Source organism: Fistularia commersonii, chromosome 22, assembly GCF_037954325.1.
Source record: "Fistularia commersonii isolate RoL2024-O1a breed Wild chromosome 22, RoL_Fcom_v1.0, whole genome shotgun sequence".
NCBI lineage: Eukaryota > Metazoa > Chordata > Actinopteri > Syngnathiformes > Fistulariidae > Fistularia > Fistularia commersonii.
The window spans coordinates 2121889-2133117 of NC_141305.1; the positions used below are offsets into that span (position 1 = coordinate 2121889).

Here is an 11229-nt window from a genome sequence, read left to right on the forward strand (position 1 = left end):
TAACGTTATGTGTGTGCAGATGTTGCATTAATGGACCGGGAGAGGGAATGGATGTTTCGGATCGCATCGATCAACTTGTAAAGCATGTATTTATATATCGATATATGGTTCAGACAACGTTATCCGTGTGCAGATGTGGCGTTCACGGACCGGGGCCGTTGGTTGCAGTGACAAACTTGGGCTCTTTAATCCCTTTAATGCCTTTTGACGCCTGTGTTTATTTGTTATTTTTGTCTACTTCTGCTTTCTCTTCCAAATAATCCGAACTGCTGAACTACGGATGCGACTTTTTGACGTTACCATGGAAACGACCGAAGTAGCTCGATGCGGCTCATTCAAACTTTTGAACGTTTTGCAAAAAAATCCCTGTGATCTCTTTTCTTTTTTTTTTGTTTCCTTTTTACTTAAAAAAGCGCCATGTGTTTGGGCTTTACCGAGAATCACCCGAGGCGTGTTTGGCTCCCGTCGCGTCGGTTGCCATGGCGACGGGCGGCTAGGAGCCTCACAGGCGGGGAAGACCCCGGGAAAGTGACGTCCCGTCCCCGGCTTCGCAATGGGGAAAACAGTCTCTGTGTCAGCAAGCACCGGAGATGGTGCACAAACGGAGGCGGGCGAGCATCCCGTCGGGGCCGGGAGCGGGGGCCCCCACGCCGGTTCGGGGCCGGCGGGCGGACCGACACCGGAAACAGACGCTCACGTCCAGGCTGAGTGACTCCGGGTTCGAGGAGGACTTGGGGTGCTCTCCGGTCTCGTCCACGCGTGGCACTTCCACGCCATGGTCACACTGGGGCGAGGATCATGCGAGTCAGCAGGCCAACTGGTACCTGCAATACGGAGACATCGGTTACCGGATCCAGAGGGAGAGAGAGGCGCACTTCCATCCCGACAAAAGCCTGGAAAATCAACCACAAGTAGGCTGTAACATCTTCATCATCATCATCATCACCTTCTGCAGCTTTCAAAGAGCAAACATGAGGATAATGGTTGAAATACTTCAAATGTTTTCACCTAAATTAGACAAAAAACTCCTATGGCATCGCTTATATGAGATGAGATGATGAGATGAGAACAACTTTATTCATCTCGAGGGAAATTGTTGTGCCAGAGTTTCAAGCAAAAACATAACAGTAATAGATAATAGATAATAGGACAGAGACAGAATAATAAATACAATAAAATATAAATATTATATCTAATAATGATAATAAATTATAATATTATATTATATTATATTATATTATATTATATTATATTATATTATATTATATTAATAATAATTATAATTTAAAAAAGCTCAAAATGAATTCATTCATTGCATAAATGGATTGGATTAATTTTTATCATGATCATTGCAAGCCTTTCTGATAATATCAATGATGAAAATGCTATCCCTGTTTCATCATTGCAAACAAGTTTTGCAAATGACCAGTTTAACCCTCTTATTATGTTAAGGGTCAATTTGACACATTTCACCCATTGACCCAATGGGTCAAATTGACCCTTAACATAATTTGAGGGTTAAAACATACTGTTGATAAAACTGGATGACATGATGGAGACAAATAGCATTTCACAGAGAAATGCTTTTTTTTTTTTTTTTTTTTTTTTTAAATAAACCAAGTCAAGTTTTATGCTAATGCTAGTCCACCTCCCCCCCTCGTCCTCCCTCAGTTGAATCCAGAAGCTCGCTGCAAGCTTGTCAGCTGGCTCATCCCCGTCCACAAACACTTCCATCTGTCCTTCGAGTGCTGCTGCCTGGCGGTCAACATCATCGACAGGTTCCTGGTCTCCACCCCGGTGGCCTCCGACTGCTTTCAGCTCCTGGGCGTCGCCTCTCTTCTCCTCGCCAGCAAAAAGGTGAGGGCTCGGACCTTCCAGAAGAGCCTCCGCTGCCACATTCGGTGCAACCCTCTCTTCTCCCCCCCCAGGTGGAGGTTTGCTCGCCCCGGATCAGCCATCTGCTGTCTCTTTGCTGCGACGCCTTCACCAAGGAGCAGCTCTGCAACCTGGAGTGTCTCATCCTCCTCCGTCTCAACTTCCGCCTTGGCGCCCCCACCCTGGCCTTCTTCCTGGACTACTACGCCAAGTGCTCGGAGTCGCCGGTTGCAGAGAGCGACGAGGGGAGCAGGTTCGTAAGCGAGGGTCCGGCTCGCGGCAACTTTGCGCAAAAGGTGTGCGAATTGAGCCTAGCGGACTACGCCTTCAACAAATACCCACCTTCCCTGACCGCCGGCTGTGCGCTGAGGCTCGCGGGCATGTTGGGGTTCTCGGAGGCCCCTCACACACGGTGCGATAACTCCATGTCCGAACTGTCCTCCGGCCCGCAGAGTCTGGCCCGGGAGTGCGAAGATAACCTGAGGCTGCTGGTGTCGCTCAACCAGGAGACGCTGGAGGTTTTCTCCAACATCTGAGCGGAGATTTCCCTGAAAAAACAAAAAAAATGTGAGGAGTAATATTCTGTCGTGAAGCACGACGGTGTGTCGCAAACTATCATTTTTTTTTTTTTTTTTTAATTTTGCATTTTTTTTATTTATCTTTCTCAACCGGTTACATCCATGCATTTCTTTTTGTTAGACTTGTAGCAAAAAGTCCTTTTCACGGTGTATGCACTCATTTTTTTTGACCTTTTTCAATCAATCTCTGTAGCTACAGAATTTGAAATTGTACCAGGATTGAATGTTTTGTCATTCTGAAATAAATTATCTCAAAATAGTATTGAAGTAACTGGATAGGAGTGAGTGTTTTTTTTCTTCTTGCTCCTGCAGGTGAATGCGTTGTTTGCAACTGGAAATGTGGCTTCACCGTCCTATTAAAAATGAGGTTTTGCTTTGAAAATTAAGCATTAATTTCTCTCTCCTTGCTGATTTATGTGCTCCCACTGAACTGTACTTTGTGTCAAAACAGTATGTCAAGTATTTCATTGTTTTGGGGGCGGCGTGTGAGACCAGGATAACGTCTCAGCCTTGGTCTGGAAGCGCATGTTTGAGATATGTTCAAGCAATTCCAAATCCTTGTGGAGTCTAGGAACCGGCCGGGTTTAACAGCCATTTTTCTTTGTAACCAATAAACTGTGCTCACTTCTAACGCGCTCTGAGAGAAGGCCCGGTCTGTACGAGAAGTTATTTGACGAGTTTCTACTCGCGTTGAAGAAAACAACGCAAACCAGAGGTGAGAATCTCAACGGAAAAGCGGAGAAACTGCTGTTTGGAAAATTCAGACTTTGAACGGGAAAGTCTGGATTAATTGAACATGTGGCCAAACATATTTCCTTATTTTTTTTTTTGTTGCCGTTAGGGGGTTAGACTTCTTCGCTCGGTTGAAAAATCATCATGTCATCAATGGCCACTCATAGCCGAAAGGCAAACAAAATAAAGCCCAGCTGAGCTCTCAGACTCGCGTAAATCCAACGAACCGCATCCCGGTGAGTGCTGGTCGCTTCATGGCTGCAGATCTAAATACTTTTGTCAAAGTGAACCGCGTTTATTAACCGTCGCATCACTTACCTGGAGGAGTCTCGGGGGGGGGGGTCTTGGCCTCGGGCATCCATCGGAGGGGTGGAATTCAATCTGAGAAGGGAATGAGATGGTAATTTTAGATTTTCAGCGGCGACAAGACCTTTATCCCTTTAGCACGCTGTCCCATTTCGGTGTGAGAAAATGATGCTTCTCCACTTCCGCCCACATGTATGCACATAATGTACGTGGCTGTTCCTCAAAACTCGTCTTTTCTACAGCTTTTTGTGCATCTAGGTTAGTTCTTGTACCTGTTCGGGTCAGCAAATAGTGCTAGAACGGGTGCATGTGTGTTTTTTTATATGTGCTATTTAATCCGAAATGCATCAACACATTTCCGAGGTCTTCTATGTCACAGTTACGACTGAGCGACCTGCTTCAAAAAGCATTGAAAAAGAATTTTTCACAGCTGATGTAGAAAGTACTTCAGGTGTTTAGTGACAGGAAGCGTCGTTTGCGGAAAAGAACTCGATGAATTTGATCGATTCATATCAAAACGGAATAAAGTGTTTTCCTTTCTGGTGATTTGCAGACCTCTGCACGCCACGGCATCCGTCACATGTATGTGCTCACACCCTTTTACCGATGAAACTTGGAGCAGGACGATGATCCTGGGCCGTGAAACCCACTTTGGCTCCCTGTTTACTGCTGTTTTCACTCTGGTTGTGGTAGAGAAGTGATGGAGCAACTGTTTATCATCCTGGGTCTCCTTCTCAAACTCCTCCAGTGTGTCCACGCGTGATGGAACTCCGCTTTGCACATCGAAACGCGGGCATTAATCGGTTTTTGCAGTCCTTACATGTGTCTTTGGGCTCAAGGAACCAGCAAAAACCTGTGCACGGCCACTGTGCCAGTGCTCCACGTGGATCAGAGCTGCGCCCCACGCAGGGGCCTCCATCTGATAATCCATTACGCGTGGCAGCTCGACCTGCTGACACAGGTGCATTCAGCGTCAAGAGGCCGCGGAGAATCGTCCCTGTTTGTTTACCGATGCAGGCATTTGTCACGGGTGTTTACCGAGCTGTCTGCACGTTAATTACCCTTTTCCTTTTTTTCCCCCCCCACTTTTCTCGGATTTATTTACGCGCGGCTTGCAAAACGCAAAAAGTCTGGGTTTCAAAATGATATTTATGCAGGAAAGGGTAGATTGGGAACAAGGGGGGGGGAGGGATGCACTGTTGAACTGGTTTGCTTGGCGGGGAAAATTCCGCAAAAAAAAAAAGGGAGGGCAGGTCTTTAAGCACCTGTTGTGATGGCGCGGTTATGCGCGGCTCCACTTCTCACAAAAAAAAAAAAAAAAAAAAAAGGAAAACCGTTAAGTCTCCACCAATTTCGATCTCCCAGGACGCCGTGGGTCCCTGGAGACCGGGCGGGTACATTTGATTGGGCCAAAAACCAGCGGGTCTGGGAGAATGTGGGACTATATCAGCAAATCAGTCAAAGCAGCCTTTAGTTCTGCAGACAGAGCTGCGGAAGGGACGAGGATGCAAAGGGAGAGAAATGTGTTTGCGGCTGTCTGTCCTCGTACAATGGGCCAACTGGCGAGGGGAACCAGAAAGGTATGAACCATCTTGTTTTCAAGATAAATGAATTGAAAATAAAAGTTGCACATATTGCATCTCTCTAAAACGACTGCAGGACAGAGCGCTGGTGCCCCGGAGCAGCAGTCCCGTCACTGTGTACGTCGAGCTGCCCTGCATCCTTGAGCAAGGTTTGCGAAACACATGCACAACCTCCATAACATATATAGGGGAGAAGATTAAACGCTCAATAATCTGCATCCTCAATGCGTGTTGCAGCGATCTCCGCGATCCAGTGGGATGATCCGGGACGTTGCGCGTCCGCGGCGAGAGGAGAGTGCGACTCCACCGGCTCACAGGTTCTTATCTGTCATTTTAATTTAATTTAATTTAATTTAATTTAATTTAATATAATTTAATTTTATTTAATTTTATTTAATTTTATTTTATTTTATTTTTTATTTTTTCATTTTTTTATTTTTATTTTTATTTTTATTTTTATTTTTATTTTTATTTTTATTTTTATTTTTATTTTCAAAATGAAGCTTCTTGCCAAACTCCCAACATTCAATCGGATCTCAGAGGCAGAAGTTAAGCTTGAGATGTGCAGCTCTGCATCACTGCCGCGGTGTTAATGTTTAACACGGTGCGCTGGAATTCTGCACGAATGGCACCGTCGCCTTGTCGTGACACGCAGGCTGCTGCAGGTTTCTTAGCTCGGGTCACCTGTGCAGCCCCCCCAAAATAACACATCGCGCACGGCCGGTGAGATGACCGCCAACACATGTGCTGTCAGCAACCTGCTCTGCCATGCTTGGCCATGGTGGGACTTCCAGGTAGAACCCGTGTCTCATCTGATGGGACATTTGAAAGGAGCTGATTTGTGGATTTGTTTGACTTTTTAAAAGCGGATTCGCCCTCCCTTCCCCTCTGCAGGTTAACGAATCCGACGCGGACGACCAGGAATTCGGACTGTACGGACTGGACTTTTTGGCAGGTGAGTAAACAGAACGTGCCGGCACTTCTACTGTAACCGCTGTGATCTGATGAATCATTCCAACGTACCTTTGGGTGGAACCCCTGTCAGATTCCCCCGCCACCTTGGAGAGCAACCTGTCTCCGGTGGAACTGGTGCCGTTCCAGGGTTGTGTCATACCTCCCCTCACGCCTCAGCGGTACCTCTCTGCGGAAGACGGTCCGACCGATTCCTCGGCAGAGAACGGGTACCCGGTTGCCCAAGATGAAGTCCTCTGGAAGGGCGTCAGCCGCTGCCAAGGCAGGGCGTTGGAGCGATCCCTGGAAGTCAATAACCAGGTATGGAGAACGTTATGACGAGAGCATATTTTAGACGTTTAAGAGGAACGCGGTTTTAGGTACACGAAACGGCTGCACAAACGACGACGGCGTCCGTTTCTCTGCAGCTTCACGAGACTCTGAGCAGAAAACAAGAGGAGCTGGACTCCCTTCAGGAGCGAAACCTTCACCTGAGGCAGCTGGCCTGCCGGGCAAAGCACCTGGCCTCGGTGCTGGAGGTGAGCAACCGGGACGGCGGCAAAAAAATCGTCGACGTGATGAGACCGCCGCACGTGCGATGGTGTAACACCTCCGTTTGTTTTCAGAAACTGATGAACGTCAGCAACGCCAGTGTGGGAGAACCGCTGCCTCCCTGTGGCGATAAACCTCTTAGTCCCTGCAAGCGGCAACGGCTGGATGACGGATGCGTGACGGAGGCGGCGGATTCGGTGGAGGACATTCTGAGGGACGTCAGCACACGTTGCAATGCCGTTCTGCACGGCGGCGCCAGCGGGGCGACGTCGCGGCAGGGCTCGGACACTATCCGCATGTACGGTTCGTTCTCGGGCCTCCAGACCACCATATGCAAAAACGGCGGCGCCGGGGAGGACGGCGCCGAAGCCGAGGAGAGCGTGTCGTCTTTCCGAACGTCCGTCAGGGAACACGGCACCATTCGGACCCAGGTGTTCCCTCACGGTCGGGCTTTTACCTCCAGTAACCCGGAAGGGGGGTACCGCTTTCGCTGGGTTCCAAATGACAGTTGAAACCGCGAAGGACGGCGTCGCGAGTGAGATAGATTCGTCCAGAACTGGAAGGAAGTGTGGGTGGGCAGCTGATGTTAATGCTTAACTCATAATCTATAGTGATATCTGTGAATGATTACACAATGTCTTCCTCAGGTAGCTTGTAAGCTCATCACTCAAGTGGTGGTGCCGAACAAAGGAAATAATACTGCCCAAGCTTTTGTTTACATTGTGTTTCTGTTTACACGCCTCTATATGTAATTATCTGCCAGCCAATCTGTTTATTTTCACACCTCTGAAAACGGTTTCCGACGCACAGATGATCGCCGAATTTTTAAAATAAAGTTTTTTAAGCCGACTCGAGCGTTGGACATTGCTGTCGAAAGACAACACAAGAGAGGCGCGCAGACGAACGAATGGAAAGACGCTGTTTTTGTTTTGCCACGTACTTTTCCTTGTTTGAGCAGTGACGCAAATGAAACCTCATGACCTTCTTCAAGCAGGGGGCACTTCCTTCCCCTTTTGTCCCGGCCTGGAAGGCGACTCAGACTGAGAAACGACCAGTCATGACACCTCGCGGTCAACATCCTTCTTGATATCCTTGTTTGGAAATTATCCATTTCCCCCAAACAGCTACGCCTTTTCACCTCAAACCATCGGTTTGGCAGCGCCGTCTGGGGGGGAAACTCATTATATTCGAACACATGTGACTCGATGTGACCTTTGGGGAGATTTCAACTAAGGGTCCCCAGACAAGAGTTGGACCTCGGTTCAAACACCTGTTTAAACTTCCCAAACCTGAGTGCGTTTGCTTTGGGGCAATGAAGGCGGCGCCGCAGCCCCCGAGATAGAGAGTGACGGTGCTCCTGTCGCCTTCCGATGCACACAATCTATCTGGACAAATGAAGATAAGAAGATAAGATGGAAAGCAGAGGAGTGGACTGACACGGGGTCCACATTCAGCGGAAAGATCACCAGCATGGGCCGTTAGTTTCTCCTTAAACGTATTTTTGCTGTGATTTTTTTAGGGCTAAATTTTGGAAGAGTTCCCGCATCCCCACTCATATTATTCCCTTGATACGGATGTTTGATATTTTAAACGCTCTACATACAAGTATGATAAGCAATGGCAAAATAATAACGTGGGGAAAACCTTTGACGCAATGCGGGAGATGAATATATCTTTTCCGCCAACGGTGGAAATGGAATTTATTTCTGTGTGTGGATAGGAGATTCATGCTCTCTGCTAGAGCGTGATTTGTAAAATACAAATAACCACCATTTACCATGTCATTTTAGCCTCTCTCTCAACATTTTTTATCTTCCTGACAACTGTCACAATTGTGAATAAAGTTGTTCTCAGTTACAAGGTTAAAACAATTCAATCAGTACATACGTGGCTGTGCTTTAACCCCCCGCTGTTTGTAGTTAAATGCATATAAGCATCATCTGGACTGGCTACGGTTGCAACACGTGACACGATGTTGCTACTTCTTCATTATTGTTACAGCGCAGCAAAAGTATAGTTCTGGATGTGCAGATCCAAATGTCACCTGAGTGATTGAATACTGATCTCAAAACATTTTTCACTTGCAGAGATTTCCAAACAAAGTAATATGGAACAGAAAAATAGTCACCAAGAATGAGGTTACATATACTGTATGTGAAATTAACCATTTTTCAACTGGTTGAATTTTTGTTCATTGTCTCCAGAGTGAATTTACTTCTGAAGCTATTTTAATGCTTTTTTCGGATGCATTTAACATTTTCAGACTTACTCACAACTGCTGAATGTATGCAATAAAAGGACGCTTTAGAGCAGGGGTGTTAAACTCATTTTCGCCACTAAATGTAACTTAATGTAAAATAAAAAAAAGCAAATACTCCCTAATGTAAAAGTCCAACATGTTACATATGCATTTGCAGAGATGCTATTCAAATGTTTTATGGCTTTTAATTCTTGGACAATTTGTTGTTTTTTTCTGGAAAGCTAACTTTAGCATACTTAGCTCCATGTTTGGTGTCAAAACGACGATGTCGATTGTACCCTTTCACAACCGACGCTGCCTTATAACACAAAAGACAAGTGTTTTTTCTCCCTCAAGCGCAAATATCCCATCTTTCTTGAAACACCCTTCCATCTGCATCAACTTTTCTCTTCCTGGACATTTAGGGATCATTTGTATTTCTCAATTCCACTTGTCGAAAATCACATTCCACGTGTTGAAAATAACATTGATTGATCTAATGGCGGGCGATGTCACTGCCTGAGTAACATGATCAGCACGAATTGCGGGAAATGTGGTTAAGAGCTAATGCAAGGGTTTGAATTATTCATTTTAAGACAATCACACCTTTTAAGATGTTCTCCAGGGCCAAATGAAATGACGTGGCGGTCCACATTTGGCCCGCAGGCCTCGGGTTTGATACATATGCTTTAGAGAAATCAAGTGGATGTCAATACCCGCCGTCAACGGACAGGATTGCGGTGAATTAACGCAAAATCAAACACTTAACTGCGTCCACCTTCAGCTTCAGAGGTTTGTCAGTGACAGCAGGGCTGGAGAGCCTTTGTCTTCAGCCGCCGCTGACACGCACACACACACACACACACACACACACACACACACGGTTAAACCGGCAGACCCCCCCCCCCCCCCCCCCTTCAAAAAAAAGTACCGCCAAACTGCGGGAGATTATGCGGGAGGAAAGAGCCGACACAAAGGCGGGTTTCCAGGGGCGACCGGGACCAAACCTGCGGGGGAAGGTGCGGAGCAGCCGGGAGTCCCGCGGGAAGGAGGAGGTGAGAAAACACGCAGGGCTTTAACCTTCACACACACACACACACACACACACACACACACACACACACACACACACATATAAATAAAAAAACGTTTGTTAGAATATATACATATATAATTGTGAGGAAGTGAAATGATAGCAACACCACTTATAAAAGCGACACATATTAACAGTAAAAAAGTACATACTTTCATATCTTGTTTTCCTTGTATTGACATATTGGATACAAGATCCTTCCGCTAAAAAGTTTTTTTTTAATAATATTTAATTTTAATGGTACTTTTTTCTTAAAATTATTTTTAATGTTAGCATTTGTTTTGTTTTCTGTAAGCAGCCTGTATGCTAGCAGCGCGTGCCGGCTGAGGGCTTCCGCGCTCTTGGCGCGCGAACCCCGGCGGCGCAGATGTTAGTGGCAGGTGGCAGGAACGTGCGCTCGCTCGCGCCCTTCGCCCGCTTTAGCGCCACTACTCGCAGACCACGTGACTCACGAGACCGGAAGTAGCGGCCCGGGACTCCCCATTCTAACCAATAAAGTAAACAATGGCTAGAAGGGGAAAATACGTGAAAAAGTTCAAGTAAAATACGTTAAAATTCACCCACTACGCTAGATCTAAACATAATAAATACAGCCAGTTGTTTTTAGCATAATAATCGCAACAATAGTTGATATTTGACGGCTAAATACAAGTTGAAATGAGGAACTTGCAACAACAAAATAAAATAAAATAAAATAGGGTAAATGGACCGTCATCGTACATAATGACTTTCCCTTTCCCGATACATTAAAGATGTTATATTTATATTATAATATATTGTACCAGGCTAAAATGTAAAAAAAAAATAAGATCACCAACCTGTACTTCGGGTATACACATATATATATATATGTGTGTGTGTGTGTGTGTGTGTGTGTGTGTGCTGCTCAACAAAAAAAAGAAAGGGAACATTTAAACAACGCAATGTAAGTCCAAGTCAGTCACACTTGTGTGAAATCTGTCCACTTAGGAAGCAACACTGATTAATTTTGACTTATTTTAAGATAATTACATTCAAGTTGGATCAACCTGTAGTGTTGTTTTCCCCTTAGAACAAAGCATTTGAAAATAATATTTCATCCATTCAGAACTACGATGTGCTATTTTAATGTTCCCTTCTTTATTTTTTTTCATACATATGTATACATATATATATATATATATATATATATATCCCCATAGGGGTAAAGTATATTGTATCTTATATTAATTCTAATGTTAATTACGAAAGACTGAAGGAACAAACTGCTAGCAACAAAATGATGAGATCAAATAAAATGAAATTAAATTTCTGTAAATCCAAAACATAGACCCTGTAAAT

General features: G+C 45.3%; 2 protein-coding genes across 2 annotated transcripts; both read left to right on the forward strand.

Moving 5' to 3' along the window:
* The first annotated feature begins 382 nt into the window (after positions 1 to 382).
* On the forward strand, positions 383 to 2658 carry ccno (cyclin O). The gene is made up of 3 exons (XM_086169829.1): positions 383 to 911; positions 1672 to 1857; positions 1929 to 2658. Exons 1-3 carry the CDS (start codon positions 591 to 593, stop codon positions 2409 to 2411), a joined length of 990 nt encoding a protein of 329 aa, XP_086025955.1. The 5' UTR covers positions 383 to 590; the 3' UTR covers positions 2412 to 2658.
* Positions 2659 to 5802: 3144 nt separating this feature from the next.
* Positions 5803 to 7089, forward strand: mcidas (multiciliate differentiation and DNA synthesis associated cell cycle protein). The gene is made up of 5 exons (XM_086169199.1): positions 5803 to 5868; positions 5969 to 6029; positions 6120 to 6346; positions 6454 to 6564; positions 6652 to 7089. The coding sequence occupies exons 1-5, from the start codon at positions 5803 to 5805 to the stop codon at positions 7087 to 7089; spliced, it is 903 nt and encodes a 300-aa protein (XP_086025325.1).
* Positions 7090 to 11229: the final 4140 nt, after the last annotated feature.